Source organism: Magnolia sinica, chromosome 13 (genome assembly GCF_029962835.1).
Source record: "Magnolia sinica isolate HGM2019 chromosome 13, MsV1, whole genome shotgun sequence".
In the NCBI taxonomy this organism is placed as follows: domain Eukaryota; kingdom Viridiplantae; phylum Streptophyta; class Magnoliopsida; order Magnoliales; family Magnoliaceae; genus Magnolia; species Magnolia sinica.
In genome coordinates this window covers 10,331,913-10,355,659 of record NC_080585.1, presented here as the reverse complement: position 1 = coordinate 10,355,659, position 23,747 = coordinate 10,331,913, and the positions used below count along the sequence as shown (strand labels likewise).

Sequence of the window (23,747 nt, the reverse complement as noted above, 5' to 3'; positions counted from 1 at the left end):
ACTTATCATCTACAAAATAGTCCAGTAGCGATCGATGGACGGGTTCGAGTAGAGACGCTTACTAACGTCAATGCATTATATCCAACCATTAAGCTGCTTGGAAGGGGAGGCTCAGACAACCAGCTTGGAGTTTTCGCATCCATTTTTCGTCGAGAACAAGCGGATTTATTAAAAAAGGCCAACAAGGTGAAATACAGAATAACCCATCAAGGAAATTGGATATAACAAGCGAATTTATTAAGAGAGCCCACAAGGCAAAATACAGAAATACTTATCAAGGCAATTGGATAACAACAGCCTCTGAATGCATTGATGTGAAATGTGAGTCCTGCATCAGGTGGACCACACCATGTGAATGACCAGCCTAAAAGATCACGCCAGTCGGCTTAGCAAGTGGTGGGGCACATGTATACATTGATGTGGACATTGGCAATTTCTTTACAAACCACCTATTGTTTTTGCACCTGTCCAACCTGATGATTGGACTGACCTGATTTTTGGACCAGGTCATGTTCACACCAGGGCCCGCCTGATGCACAGCTCAGATGTCCCATGCACGGCCATGTGTAAAGGTACGCACAGGGAGGTGCATGTAGGCTTTGCCCTCGCAACTTTCGCTGCGTTTAAGCCTCCCTCCCTCTTCTAACAATGCTGGCCTGATTCACATTAGAAGTGAAGAAAACAGCCTTTTAGAGCTTTTCTCAAATTTGCTTAAAAGAAGCATTACTTCAGTAAGTACATTTGAGAACCAAGAGTCAGCGAGCACATTATTTTCGGCCATTAAATATAGTTGTCCACAATCTAGTAAGAATTTCAAAATGCAAGGTTTCAAATGCCCATTTAAGATCAATATGTGTGCACACATACCATGATCACATCGACTTCTCCCAAGAGATTAAACATCAAAGGACCTTTCCACCATTTTGGTTGAAAAACATTGCCACTAGTTCCTACCAAAGCTGTTTTTCATTCATCAAACACTCTTCCGATCCATTGAACATTATTTGTTTTTTTTCTATTTTGGAACTGAAGTCTAATGTATGCACATAGGCATACACAAGAAGAACATGTGAAAGGGAAATGGTTAAAGTGATTGATGCTTACATGCATTCCATATCTCTCAGTGTGATGAACGCTTGCATTGGCTTGAGTTTGTGGGCGGTGAGCTGAACTGTGTCTACATTCTCTTCCTCTCCTTCCTTCAGCCTCCACTGGAACTCCTGTATGAATCTACCAATGGAAGTACAGGACATCAGCATCGCCTGCAGAGCTCCGGCGCAGACTCTCTTCCCTCCTCCGAAAGCCATTGTCTTGAACAGATCCATTGAATCATTCTTGAGTATTAAAAATCTCTCGGGCTTCCACTCTCTGGGCTCGTCCCACTCGTTTTTGTCATTGTTGCACCCATAGATGTTGATAGCAATCTGTAAAGGTTTCCATAATTATATGTTCTCAATGGTTTAGAGGAATGTGAAAACTATACAGGGGAGTACAATCTCCAATCCTACTTCCCTACAAAGTCAATGTGCCAGTGGCGAAAGATCAGGGCTGTTCATGAGGTGGGACCCACGGCCTAAGGCCGAAGTCCGAAATACAGGCACATCTATGAAGAAATGTATGGTTAAACAAATTTGACCCAAGTCACAATACTGCATGTGGCCCACATTATTAGTGGCCTGGATCTCAGTAGGATTTGGAATCCTGCAACAATTACAAGTAGCCTTATCAGGACTCAGTGATTTTTATAGGAAAACTATTCACCTGGCTCCCGGCAGGGATATGGTACCCTCCTAGTTGGGTATCTTCATGTGCATATCTCAGAGGAATGACTGGAACTGGAGAGTGCTTTCTCAGAGTTTCATGGAAAACAGCATTCAAGTATGGTAATTGTGACAGATGTTCCTCTGTGATCTTTTGCAGACCACAAACTTCTTTAATCTCATGGTATAGACGGTCCTAGAACAACAATCAGCATCAGAAACATATAAAACTGAAAAGGTAAAGACGAAGAGATGGTTGAATCTACTGAGAGAGCTACCTGATTCTTGGGGTTTTTCGCAAGTTCATACATCGCCCATTCTGTTGTTACCAGAGTAGTATCCGACGATTCAATGATTGCTTCCCAAACCAACATGGTCAGTTGTTCTTCTGTCAGCATTTTCCCTTCCGACAGCAGGAAATCAAGATAACAGTCTATTTTCTGTTTGAGAATGCAATTACAATGCAAGAATCAGCAGTTGATTTCTGTCATTGTTAAAGAGGACTGCCCTTTTACCCCCATCAAATGGTGACCGGAGCATTCATCTAGTGGGTCCCTTGATGGATGGCTTACATGAAAAAAAAAAATCTCACTGATCAGATATCCTCATTGTTGATAAATGGGTTGAAATCTGGACCATTTCTCTTACTTCTGCAAGAATGTTGCCATATGGCCTATTTACAGAGGGACCTTCTAGATGAACAGTTTGAGTCACCACATGGTGGTGTAGAAAGTTCAAGCCTTGATAGTGATCTTACTGTTATACAAGGAAGAACTAAATGCTAGAGAGGCCACCTCTCCTGAAGCAATTCGTTTCTTCTGCTCCTGGATCAGAGCCTTCATTACCACTGACCTGCGGTTAACCATCTGCTGGATTTTCATTTCCCAATTCTTGTTAGGAACCCAACTCAGATATGGGAAGAAATCTCTCCAATCCACCTCGATGGCACCCATCATCGGATCAACCACTAACACATTAAAGATTTCCTGTTTTGATAGCGTTGTTCCAAGCTCTTCCACATAAATGGAATCTCCGATATCCTTACCCAAAGCCTGCAAAACCCATTTCATTTGAAGTACTATAGTGTTTGTCTTATTTATTTTCTGCAGAAGCCCAATTCAAAGATTGCTTCAAGAACTTACTTGTTTTAGAGCTACGCGAAAAAGTTCAGTCTGGAACATTTCTCTAAAGTTTACTGTGCGAAGAGGATTTTCCTTGACCTCGGCATGCAAGCGGTTTGAGACGTTCTCTATCATGGTGTCTCTATAACTACGTTTTCGCTTCTGATATTGAAGAAAATTGACATATGTTTTAATTCAATTTCAAGAAGAAGAGAAACAAATAATTCATTGAAGTGGAAAGCCAAATCAACATGTTTCACTAGTGTTCATGTGAAGTTCTAGTTGAGTAGTTCTTTAGTAAGAGGAAGAGAACTTTGTAATACCAGACCTGAGCATTTGCTCCCAAAATGCTCGCAAGTATATATCGTTTCACCATCTTATGGAACTCAGTGTAGTCACTCATGGCAACCATGGATTTATCAGATGTGAGTAATGTCAATGCCTTTGAAAGCTTCCTGGTTGAAATAGATGAATATCTGGTCACCATGGCCTGTAAAATCCATAAAGGCAGATAATTATGACAAAGAAGTTGATTTTATATCCAAAAATATTTCAAAAAAATGGGGGAATTTTTCATGATTTATTGTTAAGGAAATAAAGTAGTAAGAAAAAAATGGAGAGAATGTAGAAACTATTCAAAATCAACCCTGATCAAACTATACATATGAAGCTGCCTTTCTTGTATATTCACAAGGGTATTCTTGTTATTTTCACCCTTAAGGCTCAGTAATTTCCCAGGAAATATTTAAAATTTGAGGTTTTTTAATGGGATATAATCAGGAAAATCTCACTAAAAATAAAAAATTCAAGAAAATATTCATTATTAATTAATAATTAAATTTATAAAATAATATATAATTAAATATTGAATTAGTTAAATCTTAAAATATTTTATACACCAATATCAGGATAATTTCGCAAGAAGTTCAAACTGTGGATATTTTTGAAAATTTTGACATACTATCGTGATAATATCAATATTTTAAGGATACCACCATAATATCATTCAATTTATTATCACAAAAATGTAATATTGGTGATATTTGTCTTAGTGATGCAAAAGTCATTATCATTATCATTTTCTGTATTTTATTTGTGTTGTTTGCTGCTAAGGCTTGTATTAAAAGAAGAAGAAGAATGAGCGGAACCACTCATCAAAAAATGAGGGAAAAGGTGAGGCAATACCTCTTTTGCAAGCTCTGTTGAATTGAGAACCACGACCGTGGAAATTCCAGTTTTGATGGTATAGATCGGCCCGTGAATCTTAGCCCAGTTAGCAAATGTCTGGTGCGGTTTCTTAGCTTTCAGTTGATGCAAGTTTCCAATCAAAGGTAGACTACCAGGAACAGCTACAAAAGCTCATAAAAACCAACTTAGAAAAACTACAACTGTCCATAATCTGTATCTACAAACCCAATCAGAAAATCCTATCAATTCATAATCCATAGCTACAAAAACCCACATAGAAAAGCCTATTTTTTGAAGATTTCATCTACAGCAACTGAAAAAAAAAAAGCCCACTTAGGAAAAACCAATTTATCATGTTCAACTTTCACAAGAAAAATACTGGGGAATCTTCTTCTAAGAGTGAGAAATGATGCATAGCTGAAAAAACCCCACAGAGAAAATCAAAACTCTGATGATTTAAAGCTACAAAACCCACTTAGAAGAAACATAATCTGTTGAAAGCTCATTAGTTTACCAGTCACATCTATGAAAACCAACAAAACCCACTTTGGATTTAGGAAAACCAATTTTCTGATGAAAGCTAAGGTGTGTTTGGACGAACAAACTATCATCGATTGCGCTATTTAAATCAGGACAGAGTGAAATATCAAAGCTGGGTTAGGAGTATTTCAATCAAACTGAATAACCAATCCAACGTTGTTATTACCTTCATTTCAAGTTGGACTTACACAAACACTATTGATATTGAAAAACTAACAATGTCTATCTAGAAGAATATGTTGAGAAATTATAGAGAAATAATATTTTTTGTAAAATATGGAAACCGAAAAAAACCAAAATTATCTGGATATAAGAAAGGCTGAAGTACATTTAGAACGCTATCCTTAAAGCATTATTTTCCCCTATTCAAGTAAATTGAGTATGCTGAAAAGGTTATAGGTAAATTGCTTCTAGGATACGACGAGCCTGGTGTGGGTCCGCATTCAGCAAATACAAAGACCTACCAATAGAACTCTGTTACACAGTATCTGGCAGAAAATAAAAGGAAAAATCCCAGTAAAGAAAGAAGAAGAAGAAGTGTGAATTAGACCACTGCACTGGTCTGTTCTTTAGCTAATGGTTCAGATGAACCATTCTAGACCACACTGTTGGTCTGATATTCAGGCAATGGTTCAGATGAACCTTGCTGTCTTGCTGGAATCTCTGGTCTATAGGAATGGAGTGGCTATGGTTCGTATGAGTTCTGCTGGAGTGAGTTGTGATGGATTGGAAACCCATCCAGGCCCTGTTTATATAGGCAATGGTGGTTGGGGGTTATGGTCCACGGAAATAAATTCCATTGACCAACCATTTGCCTTAGCTCTTAGCCGTACCACGACTCGCACACGACTCGCGTTAGTTCGAACGTGCGAAGTGCAAAGTGCGTCACTAGCCCCTCTACAGCCACATTGCCTCACATGCCCACACCCTTGCACCGAGCCTGAGCCCGAGCGCAAGCCCGTGCGTGGGTGTTCCAGTGCTTCGTACTGGAACACGCAAGCCTGATTATCCTCGGACTAGGTGAGTAAAATTACAATACTGCATTATCCTCATTTAAACCAAAATATCTTCTTCTCTTTTTCCAATGTGGGACTATTCCCAAAACCTATGAAAAATGTATTTTTGCAAACATTTTTTATATATATTATATAATATTTTTTATTAAAAATATATTTAAAAATCAATATATTACAACAATCCCCCACTTAATTTTTTTAAAAAATATTTTTTTGGAAAAAATATTTCTGCCAGAATAAAAATAACTTATATGCATAAAGAAAGATATCTTTCGATTTGAATATTCCCTTAGTGTAAATATCTCAGAGCTCTATTGAAATGACTAGTAGCCGTAGTGTTGAACCAGTTATTCCTAAATAACAGATTCGGAGAAATTACACACATATTTACTATGTATATATTAGAGTTCCCACAATCTTACTCAACACATTTTATGGCCATGTACTCATCCAACTTCATGAATGATCCTGAGAAAAAAGCTCCAACTTTCATGAGAGATGACACTATCTCTACGTTCATATAGGTAAAATCCTTGCAGTGTCTTTGTTACTTTAAGACACTTGTCTTTAGACTGAATTTCATTAAGAGTTCTAAGACTCAACCCTATTTCGTAACGCTCAACACTTATCTATCATGGATGAGGTCATAAATAATTTAGTACTAAAAACTTTTCACATGTCAGTAACTTGCTTTTACCCATTAAACCTGAAATTAGAGATTTTCTGATTTTAGGTTGGGTTACCATTACTGGTGGAACTTTGGTTAAAGAGTTTCAATCCCACCCATTTATATGTTGCCTTTACTACCTCTCTCGGTAGAGGTTTAGTAAAATGGTCCGCTAGGTCATTGCTTAATTTCACATAGGAACTAATAATGATTTCATAACGAATCAATTGTCTGACATAATCATGCCGAAGACTTACCATTATATGTGCCGCTATAGGCTCTAGCTAATGTGGCTTCACTATCACAATGTAATGACACAGCCGATATAAGCTTTACACAAAAAGAGATTTCTAATAAAAGATCCCTTAGCCACTCAGTTTCTTTTCCTATTACAGCCAAGGTTATAAATTCAGACTCCATAGTCGAGTACGTTATATAGGTTTGTTTCTTGGATCCCCAAGATACAGCTGCACCTCCTAGGGTGAATACCCACCCTGTAGTAGACTTGTTATCCCCTACACTCGATATCCAGCTCACATCGGCATATCCTTCCAATACGGTAGGAAACTCTGAATAAAATAGTCCTAAGTCTTTGGTTGCTTTTAAGTAACTAAGGACTCTACTGATTGCATTCAAGTGTTCAGTATTGGGGTTACTAGTAAACCTACTAAGTTTAATCACAGCATATGCGATGTCAGGTCTAATGCATTGCATAACATACATAAGACTCCCTATATCACTTACATATTCCAATTGTACAACTGTTCTTCCGTTATTCTTTTTTAGCTTGATACTCGGATCAAATGAGATTTTTGCTTCTTTTATATTTAGATGGTTAAGCTTATTTAGTATCTTCTCAATATAATAAAATTGACACAAAGCATAACCCCCACAATGTTTTTTTTTTAAAAACTTTGATACCTATGATGATATCTACTTGTTCAAGATCCTTCATTTTGAATACGAAAGATAAAAACCTCTTTACTTCAGTCACACCTTCCATTTTATTACTAATTATTAACATGTCATCAACATACAGATAAATAATAATTATACAGTCACCATCTACTTTAAAATATATGCATTTATCAGCTACATTATGCATGAAGCCATGAGATAGTATTTTAGAATTAAACTTCTCATGCCATTGTTTTGATGCTTATTTTAACCTATACAGAGATTTGATTAATTTACATACTTTATTTTCATTTTCAGGTAGAACGAATCCTTCAGGGTGTTCTATGTATACTTCCTCATTGAGGTCACCATTCAAAAATGTGGTCTTTACATCCATTTAGTGGATGTGAAGATGATTTATGTAAACTAGCGCAAATAATATCCTAATGAATGTTATCCTAGTTACAGAAGAATATGTGTCAAAATAATCTATCCCTTCTTTTTGTCTAAAACCCTTAGCTACTAGTCGAGCCTTAAAGATTTGGATAGTTCCGTCAGTGTGATATTTCTTCCTAAATACCCACTTGCAACCTATGGGTCTAGAACCTGGAAGTAAGGTTACTAGTTCCCATGTTTGATTTGACATTATAGATTCCATTTTATCATTAATAGTTTTTTTTTCAGAAAACTAAGTCTCTAGATGATATAACCTCTTTATATGTTTTAGGACAATCTTTTATATTCATTACTATATGTATTTTTCTTATAACATTTTCTCTATCTCATTTTACAAGATGGAAAAAGATGCGTTGAGAGTCTATTAGTCATCACTTAGACTCTTCTTTATTCTTGTCTTTTAACTCCTACGAGGTTCAATAGGAGCTTCCACTATTTGTGGAGTTGTACTATCTGGTTCTCTATCAGGAGTTTGAACTTCATTAACCTTTAACTCCAAGGACAGTGAGTTATCAAAAAACTCAACGTCTCTTAATTTTATTATGGTATTAGACTCTAGATCTAGAAGTCTATAAGCTCTACTATTTTATACATACCTTACGAAGGCGCACTTAATAGCTCTGTGTCCTAATTTAGTTCTTTTTGGATCAGGAGTTCTGTAATATGCAAGACACCTCCACACTTTAAGATATCTTAGGTTAGGTTTTCTACCTTTCCATGTTTCATATGGAGATGTTTTATATTTTTTAGACAGAATTATGTTTAATATATGACACGCTGCAAGTAGTGCCTTGTTGAGGGTCAAATATTGCATATCAGACCCAGTTATTGCCTGGATTTATGAACATGGTGCCGTTGAATAGCCCATTTTAATCATGTTTGTGTTGCATGGTGGAATTGCGAGCTGAGATTGGATCGGGATGCTAAAAGCATAGATTTAACGTTCAGAATGCACCAAGGCAAGGGACGGACTCCAGGGGACCAAGATCGACGGAATTACACGTCAGAGATCCGCGAAAATTGAGAAACTGAAGCTCAGGCGGCCTGAAAGTCAGCCAGAATGCAAGATCACTGGGTTTCCATCATCTGTTTGGCTCGAAACTTTATACATGGCTCGAGGACCAAAAACTAACCGTACACGTCAAATTTCAGCCATTGGATCCTTGTGAAAGTGGCTGAACTAACAGATCAGTCCATAAAATTCCGATTTGGGGCCCACCCACTGTCCAGATACGCTTTAACTTCGGCCCCCATGGCTCAAATAAAATGGGGAAAAAGATGGATGGTGTGGATTTCTCATAATCATCATACAGTGTATATAGTATACTTTTTGCACTAAGAGTGCATGGCAACACAGGGACGTCTCTTCAAAAACTGAACTCTGTTTCTGTCATGAAGAGACTGCGGATGATCTCAGTGGGCCATCATCATGGTCCAAATACTCAATCCGAGCCGTCCATCATGCAGAGGGGCTCGATTTAGCCAAACCCATGTTGACTTTATGCACTCATGCACGCACACGTGTTGGTTTCAATGGTCACAAATGGACTGCCCTACAACTATTGCAGCTGATTTCTTCCGTGGGCCCACGCCGAATCTGATTCAAAATCCATCCCTCTTACCAAAATTTTGTCACGAATCTTATGAACGGAGTGGATTTACTTTATGACAGTGTTCATGGGCCCCACCGACTCTCAATCAAAAGACGGAAAGTTCCGTTTCTTCTGGCGTGAAACAGGGGCGCCGGTTGATCCTTGTGGGCCACTATCTGAACTCAAAGGTCCAATCCGGACCATCCATTAGAATCCCTCGGTCCATCTAAGCAAGACCTAGGTGACAAAAATCCAAGAGATAGCGAGGATCGGATTTCAATACTTCAAACGCAAGATGGATGGCAGATAAAATATCCAGTATGCCGCATCAGCAGAGGACCAAAAATATATATTCTCGACCATAATTTCTAGCCTCATCTAATGGACGGGGCGGATTTCTCCTTAGACTCAGATCATGGGTCCTGCAGCTAACGCAAATCAGCAATATTGTCTTGCTGCGTAAATGGAGTTTCCGCACCGATTGTTTTTGCGGAGATTCCTGATCGAAGACGGGGAGAAAAGAGTCCCCCTTCAGCACGCCTGCAGGGGATAGGTTCGGCTGCCTATAAGGTAGAGAGAGATGGGTGGCTGAAAGGGAGAAGTTTTGGAGGGACGTGAGGACATTGGACGTCAGGGAGAGAAAAAGAGAAACAGAGGTTGGTTGCTGCTGCACGTCAGGGAGAGAAAAAGAGAAACAGAGGTTGGTTGCTGCTGCACGTCAGGGAGGGATTCAAGCTGCTGGCAACGTGAGCAGAGGCTGGACAAGGCTCGTTTTTTTGGTACGGTTGAAGGAAGGTGGAGGCAGGTGGCACGTGAGCTAAGCTTGGTTTCCTTTCTTCTTTTCCTTTATATTTCTATTATTTTTTTAAGACTTAGCCCATATCATGTGTGGCTAAACCTCTTAGCTAGGGCTAAGAGGTGAAGCCTGTAGCGAGATGGGAGATCCTACTTTATGCCTTTAATTTAAATTTCTAAACTGAATTTGATATAGTTGATTATTAAAGGAATACTTTTCTTAGTCTTTTATGGTCTGTTGTGACTGAAATTACAATGGGTTTGCAATGGCTTTGAGTATTTCTTTTCCCTTTTTATGTTTATGAAGTCAGGAACCCCTGTTGTTCATCATTGTCCCATGGGCATGGTAGGATGACAGTACCCTTCCTGATCCTCATACATTGTTGGTTGGTAATTAGTTTAATTCTGTTGTTTACTTTGTCTCTTGGGCATGGCTTGGTGATGGAATCTATTCTAATTCATATACCTTTCACCTCTTGAAAACTATATTAAAGGAAGTCTAGTTAAATTCCATGATTTCTGAAGCAGGCATAATTTCTCCCTGATCTCTACAAGTGGATTCTCTGAATCCCTAGTTTCTTCCTCTGAATTCCTTAAAGCTTTAGATAATTATTCCACAATTATTTCTTAAATTCTATTTGGTTTAGATCACATCTTAGTCTAGTTTTATTTCTACTTGGTTTCAGATAACGTACAGATATCAGTCCCTGTGGATTCGACCCCGGTCTTACCGAGTTTATTACTACATCACAACCTTGCACTTGGGGTGTGAACATGCCTCACCCCATAGACTGAGTGACAACTTTGTTCGTATTAACATTGAGTTGATAATCTCTACTAATGTTTTATTTTTTCTTTCTGCTATTTCATTTTGTTGAGGTGCATATGGCGCAGTACACTGATATATTAATTCATGTTCTTTACAGAAGTTATCGAATTCATTAGAGAAGTATTTTTCTCTTCTATTACTGCGGAGAATTTTTTATCTTCTTGTTTAGTTGATTTTCTACTTCTGCTTTATATACCTTAAACATGTTCAATGCTTCATCTTTGCTCTTTAATAGGTACACATACACATATCTAGAGCAATCATCAATAAAGGTTATAAAGTTCATTTTACCTCTACGAGTAAGAATGCCTTTTAACTCACAAATATCATTGTGCACAAGATCCAATACTTGAGACGATCTCTTGACACTTAGAAAAGGTTTCTTTGTCATTTTAGTTCGTATGCATACTTCATATTTATCGGTTTCATTCTCTATGTATGAGATTAAACCATTCTTAGCCATAAACTTAAAGGTACTATACCCTATATTGGCTAGTCTATCATACTACAGTCCAACGGATTCAACCATATACACATAAGTGTTATTTTCATTTAGAGAAAACTTGACCATACCGTTACAAGTATATCCCTTTCCAACAAAGTTCTCATTCTTAGATAGAATAAGTTTTCCTGACTCGTACACCACCATTATTCTTGGTTTGCCTAGAAGATCCCCAGAAACTAAGTTTCGCCTCATGTTTAGGACGTGCATGACGTTTATCAGAATCACTTTCTTTCCAGAGGTGAATATCGGTTCGACGGTTTCTTTGCCAACAACCTTCGATCGGACTTCATTACCCATTTGGCCTTCTTGACCATTGGTCAATTCCTTATAGGTTTTGAAGGCTGATCTGTCGTAGTACACATGTATAGTAGCGGTAGTATCGTACCACAAACCGAGAACCTTTTCTTGGATGCTATTCACCTCAGTGATCATTGCTATAATATCGCCTTCTTCTACTGCACTTGCTTCTTTTTTAGATTTGCGATATCGGCAAACTCGAGCATAATGCCCTTTTTTCCATAGACATGGCATAGGTCTTTGAACTTTTTTTTTTTGGTGTTTTTCTTGAATTTTCCTTTATTGGGTTTCAGAGAATCGTCTTTCTCGAGATTCTTATTATTTGTATTTTCTACTGCGTGCACTTTGGACGAGGAATTCCGGTTGTCATTCTTTTTATCACGGTTGTGGGATTCTTCCTTAATTATAAGATGTTTTTGGAGTTGTTCCAGTGTATAGTCTTCAGTCTTATGCAGTAACTTCTTTCTATAGTCTTTCTACATCGGGGGCAGTTTGACGATAATAGTCCCGACTTGGAATGATTCACGAAGATCTATATTAATGGCTTTAATTTTGTTAACTATTGGTGGCAGTTCTTAGATTTGGACTAGCAGTGGTTTGTTATCTACCATATTATAGTCGAAGTACCTGACAATCAAAAACTTGTTGGTACCTTCTTCTTTAGCCTTGTATTTGAACTCTAGAGCAGTCCAGATTTCTTTTGCTGATCATGTTTGTGTGTACAGATTGTACAGTCGGTCGAAGAGCGTATTCAGAATGTGTCCACGGCATAGGAGTTCGTCTTCAGCTCGTTTGGTGCGGGCAGCAACTTGTTCAGGTGTGTCATTTTCAAATGCTTCAGGTAATAGCTGTAACTTCGGATTTAAGATGTAAAATATCTTCAGCGCTGTTAGAAGAAACTTGAGTTTATCTTGCCATCTAGTAAAATTGGTTCAATCGAACCGATCAAGACGAATCAAGTCTTGATTCATCAACTTGATAGATGATACACTATCAGCTTCCATCAGAAATAACGCTTTAAAATTGTTGAGAAATTATACAAAAATAATATTTTCTATAAAATATGAAAACCGAAAAAATCAAAATTATCTGAAAATAAGGGCAGGCTGAAGCACATTTGGAATGCTATCCTTAAAGCGTTATTTGCCCCTACTCAAGTAAATTGAGTATGCTGAAAATGTTACAGGCAAATTGCTTCTAGGATACGACGAGACTGGTGTGGGTCTGCGTTTAACAAACACGAAGACCTACCAATGGAACTCTGTTACACAGTATTTGACAGAAAATAAAAGGAAAAATCCCAGTAAAGAAAGAAGAAGAAGAAGAAGTGTGAATTAGACCACTGCACTGGTCCGTTCTTTAGCTAATGTTCAGATGAAACGTTCTAGACCACACTGCTAGTCTGATCTTCAGGCAATGGTTCAGTGAACCTTGCTGTCTTGCTGGAATCTCTGGTCTATAGGAATGGAGTAGTTATGGTTCATATGAGTTTTGCTGGAGTGAGATGTGATGGATTGGAAACCCATCCAGGCCCTGTTTATATAGGCAATGGTGGCTGGGGGTTATGGTCCAGAGAAATAAATCTTATTGACTGCTTTCTAGCTGTTGGAGAAACTAGCCGTTATTGGCAGTTTCTAGCTGTTGTGCATGTGCCATAACAGCCGGTTGCATGATGATTGTTGTGAGATACTGGCTAACCGTTTCTAACTGTTGGGCTAGCCACATGCAGCAGTTTCTGCATTGTCTGGCAATGAATTGCATGAGGAGTTACACCTCCCTGCAATAGTCATATTTCTAGCATTTATATATACTGAGAAATCTCATTCAGTCCTCTTAGTCTTCCAGCCAGCCATAGTCGCACACGTCTCGCACCGGTTCGCAAAGGAGCAACCCTTGCGAAGTGTAAAGTGCGCCACTAGTGCCTTTACAGCCACACTGCCTCACGCACGCCCTCGCACCGAGCTCGTGACCGTGCTGGAGCGCGCGGGTTCGCACTGGAACACGCAAACCCGATTCTCCTCGGTCTAGGTGGGTAAACATTACAATACTCCATCATCTTCATTTAAACCAAAAAATCCTTCTTATCTTTTTCCAATGCGGGACCATTCTCAAAACCCATGAAAAAAGTATTTTTGCAAACATTATATATATATATAAAATAATTTTTTTTATTAAAAATATATTTAAAAATCAATATATTACAACAGAATAATGTAGTCATTCACTCCCACTTCGTTGCAGCTTAATTATCACAATCAGAGTCGATTGAGCATCCAAACAGACACAAAGCAAATGACCAACTTCATCAAATTCAAAAATAATAAAAAGTGGGGAGTGATTATGATAGTATACAAGCAGAAAACGATTTGTGTTGGACACTTGGAGAATCCAAAACACTGATCCGGACCGTTCATATAGTTCAGCCCAAAATCACAACTGATCAGATATTGGCATCATCTGATCAAAGCCCTTATCATAACCATCTGTTTTTACACAACCTGATCAGATGGTTATGATCATTGGATCGATCAAAGTGATTCTTGAGAGAAATAAGTCAATCTAAGTAGGGGTCCACCAGATGGACATCCTAGTTTGATGTTAGACATTTTTTCTTGAAACTCTATACGTGTACCCAAAGAGCGGATTCAACTAAATGGACGGCCCAGATGAATGAATACATAACCTATGCGACTCAGTACAAAGTAGACCAGGAATAACCAATACCAGGTGGAAGATTCGAACTCCTTCTCTTATTCATGAGAATTCTTCCAAGAGAGAGGAGTATGAAGAAGCCCAAAGCAAGGGTGGAAAAAGTAAGAGTTGAGAAATCCGGCAGAAATTCTAAGGCCATGTTTGGTTGAATACAGAGGGTCTGAGACCAATGCCTCTCTTATACATGAAGGAGGGAGATGGATGGGGGTTGTTTAAGTACGTTGGAACACTCCAATGTTAGTTCAGCACCATAACAGACAATGGTGGCGACTCTTTAACCGTACACGTGGCATAATTAATCAATGAGCACGACCAAAGATTATAATATTAACTATCTTTTGACATTAATTGGATGGTCGGCATTGATTGATCAGTGTGATTTTAGAGATATGATCCGTCCACGATGGTACTCCCGATTTGGATGGTCTAGATAGCTTCAGGTCAGTGCCATGTTTGAGACACCACCATTCTCCTCGCAGTGGTGCTAGCCTACATGGGAATATAGTCTTGTATTACGACAAGGGAGAGATAATCAAAAAAAGGCATCTTGGTTTAGTTGGTTAGAAACGGAAAGTTCACTTTGTAATTGCATTCACCTCACACGTGGAAAATATGCACACATGTCTAACATCTAATCCGTTCATCATGCAACACTCCGCGCAGATGCCGTATATAAAAAATCAGGCTGGTTAAGTCATCCGGTGCACTGCATTTGTATATGGAAGAAATGAACGGTTGAGAGTAATAATCGACCATAGGTCCAAATTCATGCACACTTATGGCCACTTGAGAAACAGATCTGTCTGATTTTCTAGTAAATGAAATCATCATAGCTGGGATCGCCCGATGAGCGGCTGCGGTGTCACACACGTGTACCTTGTATGCACGTACAAGGCGGGTGGACACTCTGAGTTGGTGAGCTTCGGATTTCTCGGCACGGGGTTTAAAAGATTCGGTGTGTTCGGGATGCGACAGATTGGCCGCCGGCCTGCAAGAAATTACCCGTGGGCAGAGACTATGTGGGGCCCACAGATATTCCCTTAGAAATCCACTCCGTTCATAAGTTTCTAAAACTCACAATAGGACTGGTTTTAAAAAATAATACAGACCCAAGATTCAGATGGACCACGCCACACCAAAAAGTGGGGATTGAACGGCCATCATTGGAAGCCTTGTAGGGATCACATAAGCATTGGATCGTTATGATATTTGTGCCTACTGTTTATCCGAGTAGTAATGACATTATGAAAGGTTTGGATCGCATATGAACATTTTGATGGGCTCCAGGAAGATTTCAACTGTGGATGCTATCATTAACGCTTTTTTGCACCGTGTGGCCCACCTGACGCATGGACTGGATTTGTCACGGGCATATATGTGGCCCCTCATAGCTTCCCACCACAGGAAGTTTATGTCGCAGGAGACAATTCGGTATAGGGTCCACCACGGCAAAGTTCAAACAAACCAATTAATTGCCTGTGGCCCCGCCCCACATAAGGGATGGCCAGTGGTATTAATTTGTATTAAATGAGATTGCATTGTTAATCCCACCTTGAGATTGGAAATAACATGTTTGGAAGGAGTGTGGGATGAGATTAAAATTAATTTTATAGGCTCTTGAAAATGAGCTTTGTGTTGGAAAGTGTGAGATGAGATTTCCAAATCTTATGGATGATGAATTTTTCCTTTATTAAGTGTAATTTGAAAGGAAATCCCAGGATTTACTTTTAATTGCATATATTCCAAATGTGGTATTGGAAAACATGGGATACACCCAATAGAGGACAGTACCTTTCACATACATTTATTGTTACTTTTATAATTCCATCCACCTTAATCGCACCTAATGCAGTTGGCCAAACGGGTTCCTAAGAAGTGGATTGCAAGTTGAGTAACTCGGTCTAGTATGACCCACCATGAATTTTGTCTTTTATCCGAGCCTTCCATCCCGTCTTACCAACTCATTTTAGGGCATGAGCCTAAAGTTGAAACATGTCCACTGCTCAAGTGGACCACATATAAAATTCAAGTAGACCACATCATAAGAAGTTGTGTATTAAGAGCCTTATTCAATACCACCAAATAAATTAATTTACCTATCAACAGGTTGGATATCACTAGTAGAAATTTATTTATTGGGCTATGTTCAGGCTTGACTGGGAATGGCACGGGCACTCGGCCTAGACTCGGCTTGGACCTATTAGCTTTCCATGGCCGGGGTTGGGCTAGTCTGTATGGGCCAATCAGTTTTAATCCTGGACCAATTTAGGCCATTTTAGCCAAACTGAGCCTCGCCCTGGCGGACTTCAGATGTATGTGTCCTATTTAAGTGTGGCAATTGGAAGTGCTGCCCAGTTCAGCCCGAGTGACTCGGCCCTGGACTAGGGCTTGGGCTGCTCAACTTGGCATGAGGGCTGGGCCATGGTTTAAAATCCAGGTCCAATATTTGGGCTGGTGTGGGCTAGGGCCAAGTTTCCCTACTGTATACTATATAGTAGATTAGTATTTATAATGTAAATTATAAAGTCCGTATACTTATGTTTTAGTAATATTAAAAACTTTGATACTTTAGTAGAGTGTGATGGATGATACACAAGCACTTACAAACAGTACAAATTATGCAACTTACTTTAGATTGTGAACAGCATGTTGATGCACTTAAGGAAGTCTATGCATACGATGGATGATTAGGTGGAATATATTTGGTTGATGAATGATCTTATTTGATTCTTATTTGATGTTTGGGTGGGACGTATGCTTGATTGATGAATGATCTTATTTAATTCTTATTTGATATTTGGTTAGGACATATGTTTGATTGATGAATGATCATATTTGATGTGGGTGTGCGGAATAAAAAGCTTTTAATAATCTAGAAGAGCATGAAGCTCATAAAGGCGAACTCACCATATGGCAATTATACGAGTAGCAAATATGTAACTTATTTTTAACTTATAAGGCCACCCCTATCCTGGCCCAGCCCATCCCAGCCCAATCCTGGCCCTCCACAACGAGGATAAGGGCTGGACCCTGTCCCAGCCCAGTGCCACTCCTAGTTCTGTTCTACATATATCACAGTCATCTGTTGGGCAACAAATTCATCTCGCATGTAGACCTTATTGAATTGAATTATTTCAATTCAATTCAATTTAGAATCCAAACGCAGCCTAAAATAAATCACCTGCTGCTTACCAGCTAAAAAAGACATGATTCCTCTGCGTAAATAGGCCAGTCTTTCAGGCAATGTAGAAAAGAAAATATGGAACTGGCAATTCTGCTTGGATTTTGTTAAGGTGATCAACCTAAAAAAGGGTGACTTATCATCTACAAAATAGTCCAGTAGATGTCGGACGTGGATCAAGCACATTTCTAACACACATGAACCAGAAGAAGTCTAATGAGAAATCGACAAAATTCAGCATAGTTTCGACAGGTTGAAATTTTGCTGGAAATTTCAAATGGCTTGCTTGCTGATTTCTGTCAGTTTAAACAGGTCGAAATACTGTTTGATAGGTTGAAATATTGTTCCAGATTGCTTGCTGGCTGAGATATGCCAATTTAGACAGGTTGACAGCTCTTGTTGATGGGTCAAAATCCAGTTTAACAGATCCTTTTTGGTTGTTTCGACCTCTCGACAAGTCGAGAGATGGAGACTGGAAATTTACACCTTTTTTAAAAATTTGCTTCCTTATTTGATTAGAACTTTTTAATTACGTTTTTATAATTTGTTTAGGATTATTTAAATGGTGCTAACCAATTTTTATTCATTCAATCTTTCAATTAAAACTCTTAGAAATTCTATTTCTTCTCATGAATTCGAGATTTTCTCTTATGGATTCAAGGTACCTATCGATGGAGGAAGATGGTGATCGATCTCATCATGTCCTCCCAACGGGTTTGAGTAGATACGCTTGATAACGTCAATGCATTATATCCAACCACTAAGCTGCTTGGAAGGGGAGGCTCAGACAACCAGCTTGGAGTTTTCGCATCCATTTTTCGTCGATAACAAGCGGATTTATTAAAAAAGGCCAACAAGGTGAAATACAGAATAACCCATCAAGGAAATTGGATATAACAAGCGAATTTATTAAGAGAGCCCACAAGGCGAAATACAGAAATACTTATCAAGGCAGTTGGATAACAAGAGCCTCTGTATGCATTGATGTGAAATGTGAGTCCTGCATCAGGCGGACCACATCATGTGAATGACCAGCCTAAAAGATCAAGCCAGTCGGCTTACCAAGTGGTGGGGCACATGTATACATTGATGTGGACATTGGCAATTTCTTTACAAACCACCTATTGGTTTTGCACCTGTCCGACCTGATGATTGGACTGACCAGATTTTTGGGCCAGGTCATGTTCACACCAGGGCCTGCCTGATGCACAGCTCGGATGTCCCACGCATGGCCACGTGTAAAGGTACGCACAGGGAGGTGCATGTAGGCTTTGCCCTCGCACCTTTCGCTGCGTTTAAGCCTCCCTCCCTCTTCTAACAATGCTGGCCTGATTCACATTAGAAGTGAAGAAAACAGCCTTTCAGAGCTTTTCTCAAATTTGCTTAAAAGAAGCGCATTACTTCAATAAGTACATTTGAGAACGAAGAGTCAGCGAGCACATTATTTTCGGCCATTAAATACGGTTGTCCACAATCTAGCAAGAATTTCAAAATGCAAAGTTTCAAATGTCCATTTAAGATCAATATTGTGCACACATACTATGATCACATCAACTTCTCCCAAGAGATTAAACATCAAAGGACCTTTCCACCATTTTGGTTGAAAAACATTGCAACTACTTCCTACCCAAAGCTGTTTTTCATCCATCAAACACTCTTCCGATCCATCGAACATTATTTGTTTTTTCCTATTTTGGAACTGAAGCCTAATGTATGCACTTAGGCATACGCGAGAAGAACATGTGAAAGGGAAATAGTTAAAGTGATTGACGCTTACATGCATTCTATATCTCTCGGTGTGATGAACGCTTCCATCGGCTTGAGTTTGTGGGTGGTGAGCTGAACTGTGTCTACATTCTCTTCCTCTCCTTCCTTCAGCCTCCACTGGAACTCCTGTATGAATCTACCAATGGAAGTACAGGACATCAGCATTGCCTGCAGAGCTCCGGCGCATACTCTCTTCCCTCCTCCGAAAGCCATTGTCTTGAACAGATCCATTGAATCATTCTTGAGTATTAAAAATCTCTCGGGCTTCCACTCTCCAGGTTCGTCCCACTCGTTTTTGTCATTGTTGCACCCATAGATGTTGATAGCAATCTGTAGAGGTTTTCATAATTATATGTTCTCAATGGTTTAGAGGAATGTGAAAACTATAAAGGGGAGTACAATCTCCAATCCTACTTCCCTACAAAGCCAATGTGCCAGTGGGGAAAGATCAGGGCTATTCATGAGGTGGGACCCATGGCCTAAGGCCGAAGTCCGGAATACAGGCACATCTATGAAGAAATGTATGGTTAAACAAATTTGACCCAAGTCACAATACTGCATGTGGCCCACATTATTAGTGGCCTGGATCTCAGTAGGATTTGAAATCCTGCAACAATTACAAGTAGCCTTATCAGGACTCAAGTGGTTTTTATAAGAAAACTATTCACCTGGCTCCCAGCAGGGATATGGTACCCTCCTAGTTGGGTATCTTCATGTGCATATCTTAGAGGAATGACTGGAACTGGAGAGTGCTTTCTCAGAGTTTCATGGAAAACAGCATTCAAGTATGGTAATTGTGACAGATGTTCCTCTGTGATCTTTTGCAGCCCACAAACTTCTTTAATCTCATGGTATAGACGGTCCTAGAACAACAATCAGAATCAGAAACATCTAAGACTGAGAAGATAAAGACGAAGTGATGATTGAATCTACAGAGAGAGCTACCTGATTCTTGGGGTTTTTTGCAAGTTCATAAATAGCCCATTCTGTTGTTACCAGAGTAGTATCCGACGTTTCAATGATTGCTTCCCAGACCAACATGGTCAGTTGTTCTTCGGTCAGCATTTTCCCTTCCGACAGCAGGAAATCAAGATAACAGTCTATTTTCTGTTTGAGAAAGCAATTACAATTCAAGACTTCAGCAGTTGATTTCTGTCATTGTTAAAGAGGACTGCCCTTTTTCCCCCATCAAATGGTGACCAGAGCATTCATCTAGTGGGTCCCTTGATGGATGGCTTAGATGAGAAAAAAAAAATCCCACTGATCAGATATCCTCATTGTTGATAAATGGGTTGAAATCTGGACCATTTCTCTAACTTTTGCAAGAATTTTGCCGTATGGCCTATTTACAGAGAGACCTTCTAGATGAACAGTTTGAGTCACCACATGGTGGTGTAGAAGGGGCAAGCCTTGATAGTGATCTTACTGTTATACTACAAGGAAGAACTAAATGATAGAGAGGCCACCTCTCCTGAAGCAATTCGTTTCTTCTGCTCCTGGATCAGAGCCTTCATTACTGCTGACCTGCGGTTAACCATCCGCTGGATTTTCATTTCCCAATTCTTGTTAGGAACCCAACTAAGATATGGGAAGAAATCTCTCCAATCCACCTCGATGGCACCCATCATCGGATCAACCACTAACACATTAAAGATTTCCCGTTTTGATAGCATTGTTCCAAGCTCTTCCACATAAATGGAATCTCCTATATCCTTACCCAAAGCCTGCAAAACCCATTTCATTTGAAGTACTATAGTGTTTGCCTTCTCTATTTTCTGCAGAAGCCCAATTCAAAGATTGCTTCAAGAACTTACTTGTTTTAGAGCTACGCGAAAAAGTTCAGTCTGGAACATTTCTCTAAGGTTTACTGTGCGAAGAGGATTATCCTTGACCTCGGCATGCAAGCGGTTTGAGACGTTCTCTATCATGGTGTCTCTATAACCACGTTTTCGCTTCTGATATTGAAGAAAATTGATATGTATGTATTAATTCAATTTCAAGAAGAAGAGAAACAAATAATTCATTGAAGTGGAAAGCCAAATCAACATGTTTCACTAGTGTTCATGTGAAGTTCTAGTTGAGTAGTTCTTTAGTAAGAGGAAGAGAACTTCGTAATACCAGACCTGAGCATTTGCTCCCAAAACGCTCGTAAGTATATATCGTTTCACCATCTTATGGAACTCAGTGTAGTCACTCATGGCAACCATGGATTTATCAGATGTGAGTAATGTCAATGCCTTTGAAAGCTTCCTGGTTGAAATAGATGAATATCTAGTCACCATGGCCTGTAAAATCCATAAAGGCAGATCATTATGATAAAGAAGTTGATTTTATATCCAAAACTATTTCAAAAAAATGGGGGAATTTTTCAAGATTTATTGTTAAGGAAATAAAGTAGTAAGAAAAAAATGGAGAGAATGTAGAAACTATTCAAAATCAACCCTGATCAAACTATACACATGAAGCTGCCTTTCTTGTATATTCACAAGGGTATTGTTGTTATTTTCACCTTTACGGCTCAGTAATTTCTCGGGAAAATTTTAAAATTTGAGGTTTTTTATTGGGATATTATCAGGAAAATCTCACTAAAAGTAAAAATTTCAAGAAAATATTCATTATTAATTAATAATTAAATTTATAAAATAATATATAATTAAATATTGAATTAGTTAAAATCTAAAATATCTTATACACCAATATCAGGATAATTTCGCAAGAAGTTCAAACTATGTATATTTTTGAAAATTTTGAGATAACATCGCGATAATATCAATATTTTAAGGATACTGCCATAATATCAATCAATTTATTATCACAAAAATGTAATATTGGCGATATTTGTCTTAGTGATGCAAAAGTCATTATCATTATCATTTTCTGTATTTTATTTGTGTTATTTGCTGCTAAGGCTTGTATTAAAAGAAGAAGAATGGGCAGAACCACTCATCAAAAAATGAGGGAAAAGGTGAGGCAATACCTCTTTTGCAAGCTCTGTTGAATTGAGAACCACGACCGTGGAAATTCCAGTTTTGATGGTAAAGATCGGCCCGTAAATCTTAGCCCAGTTAGCAAATGTCTGGTGCGGTTTCTTAGCTTTCAGTTGATGCAAGTTCCCAATCAAAGGTAGACTACCAGGAACAGCTACAAAAGCTCATAAAAACCAACTTAGAAAAACTACAACTGTCCATAATCTGCATCTACAAACCCAATCAGAAAATCCTATCAATTCATGATCCATAGCTACAAAAACCCACATAGAAAAGCCTATTTTTTGAAGATTTCATCTACAGCAACTGAAAAAAAAAAATACTGGGGAATCTTCTTCTAAGAGTGAGAAATGATGCATAGCCGAAAAAACCCCACAGAGAAAATCAAAACTCTGATGATTTAAAGCTACAAAACCCACTTAGAAGAAACATTATCTCTTGATGATTCAGGAGTCCAAGCACCCACCCAGAAAGCTCATTGGTTGACCATTTACATCTATGAAAACCAACAAAACCCACTTGGGCTTTAGGAAAACCAATTTTCTGATGAAAGCTAAGGCGTGTTTGGATGAACAAACTATCATTGATTGCGCTATTTAAATCAGAACAGAGTGAAATATCAAAGCTGGGTTAGGAGTATTTCAATCAAACTGAATAACCAATCCAATGTTGTTATTACCTTGAATTCAAGTTGGACTTAAACAAACACTATTGATATTGAAAAACTAACAATTTCTAACCAGAAGAATAATGTAGTCATTCACTCCCACTTCATTGCAGCTTAATTATCACAATCAGAGTCGATTGTGCATCCAAACAGACCCAAAGCAAACGACCAACTTCGTCAAATTCAAAAATAATAAAAAGCGGGGAATGATTATGATACTATACAAGCAGAAAACGATTTGTGTTGGACACTTGGAGAGTGCAAAACACCGATCCGGACCGTTCATATAGTTCAGCCCAGAATCACAATTGATCAGATATTGGGATCATCTGATCAAAGCCCTTATCATAATCATCTGTTTTTACACAACCTGATCAGATGGTTATGATCATTGGATCAAAGTGATTCTTGAGAGAAATAAGTCAATCTAAGTTGGGGTCCACCAGATGGACATCCTAGTTTGATGTCACACATTTTTTCTTGAAACTCTATACGTGTACCCAAAGAGCGGATTCAACTAAATGGACGGCCCAGATGAATGAATACATAACCTATGCGACTCAGTACAAAGTAGACTAGGAATAACCAATACCAGGTGGAAGATTCGAACTCCTTCTCTTATTCATGAGAATTCTTCCAAGAGAGAGGAGTATGAAGAAGCCCAAAGCAAAGGTGGCGGCAAAAGGAAGAGTTGAGAAATCCGGCAGAAAATCTAAGAAGGCCATGTTTGGCTGAATACAGAGGGTCTGAGACCACTGCCTCTCTTTCTA

The 23,747-nt window shown here is 38.8% G+C and overlaps 1 protein-coding gene across 4 annotated transcripts; it reads right to left on the bottom strand.

Annotated features, from left to right (window-relative positions):
• Positions 1-273: 273 nt before the first annotated feature.
• On the bottom strand, positions 274-23,747 carry LOC131222758 (ent-kaurene oxidase 2). 4 transcript variants are annotated; one of them, XM_058217943.1, is made up of 9 exons: positions 4,584-4,719; positions 4,067-4,230; positions 3,210-3,371; positions 2,903-3,043; positions 2,555-2,812; positions 2,039-2,200; positions 1,762-1,956; positions 1,105-1,424; positions 274-656 (listed from the first exon to the last, which is right to left on the bottom strand). In XM_058217943.1, exons 1-9 carry the CDS (start codon positions 4,678-4,680, stop codon positions 542-544), a joined length of 1,614 nt encoding a protein of 537 aa, XP_058073926.1. In that variant the 5' UTR covers positions 4,681-4,719; the 3' UTR covers positions 274-541. The 4 variants fall into 4 exon arrangements, with proteins under 4 accessions (XP_058073926.1, XP_058073927.1, XP_058073925.1 ...); XM_058217944.1 differs by lacking the exon at positions 4,584-4,719 and adding an exon at positions 14,388-14,436 and having other exon boundaries at positions 275-656; XM_058217942.1 differs by lacking the exons at positions 1,105-1,424; positions 1,762-1,956; positions 2,039-2,200; ... (3 more) ...; positions 4,067-4,230; positions 4,584-4,719 and adding exons at positions 19,334-19,653; positions 19,992-20,186; positions 20,269-20,430; ... (3 more) ...; positions 22,301-22,464; positions 23,570-23,747 and having other exon boundaries at positions 291-656.

What these genes read in the sequence shown, in the direction of transcription:
- LOC131222758 (XM_058217941.1), bottom strand. Translation starts at nt 23,702, where the DNA reads ATGGCCTTCTTAGATTTTCTGCCGGATTTCTCAACTCTTCCTTTTGCC. An exon ending in GAGTTCGAATCTTCCACCTG is followed by an intron (nt 22,465 to 23,569) that starts GTATTGGTTATT and finishes GAGCTTTTGTAG; the next exon opens with CTGTTCCTGGTAGTCTACCT. An exon ending in ATATCCCTGCTGGGAGCCAG is followed by an intron (nt 19,654 to 19,991) that starts GTGAATAGTTTT and finishes AAACCTCTACAG; the next exon opens with ATTGCTATCAACATCTATGG.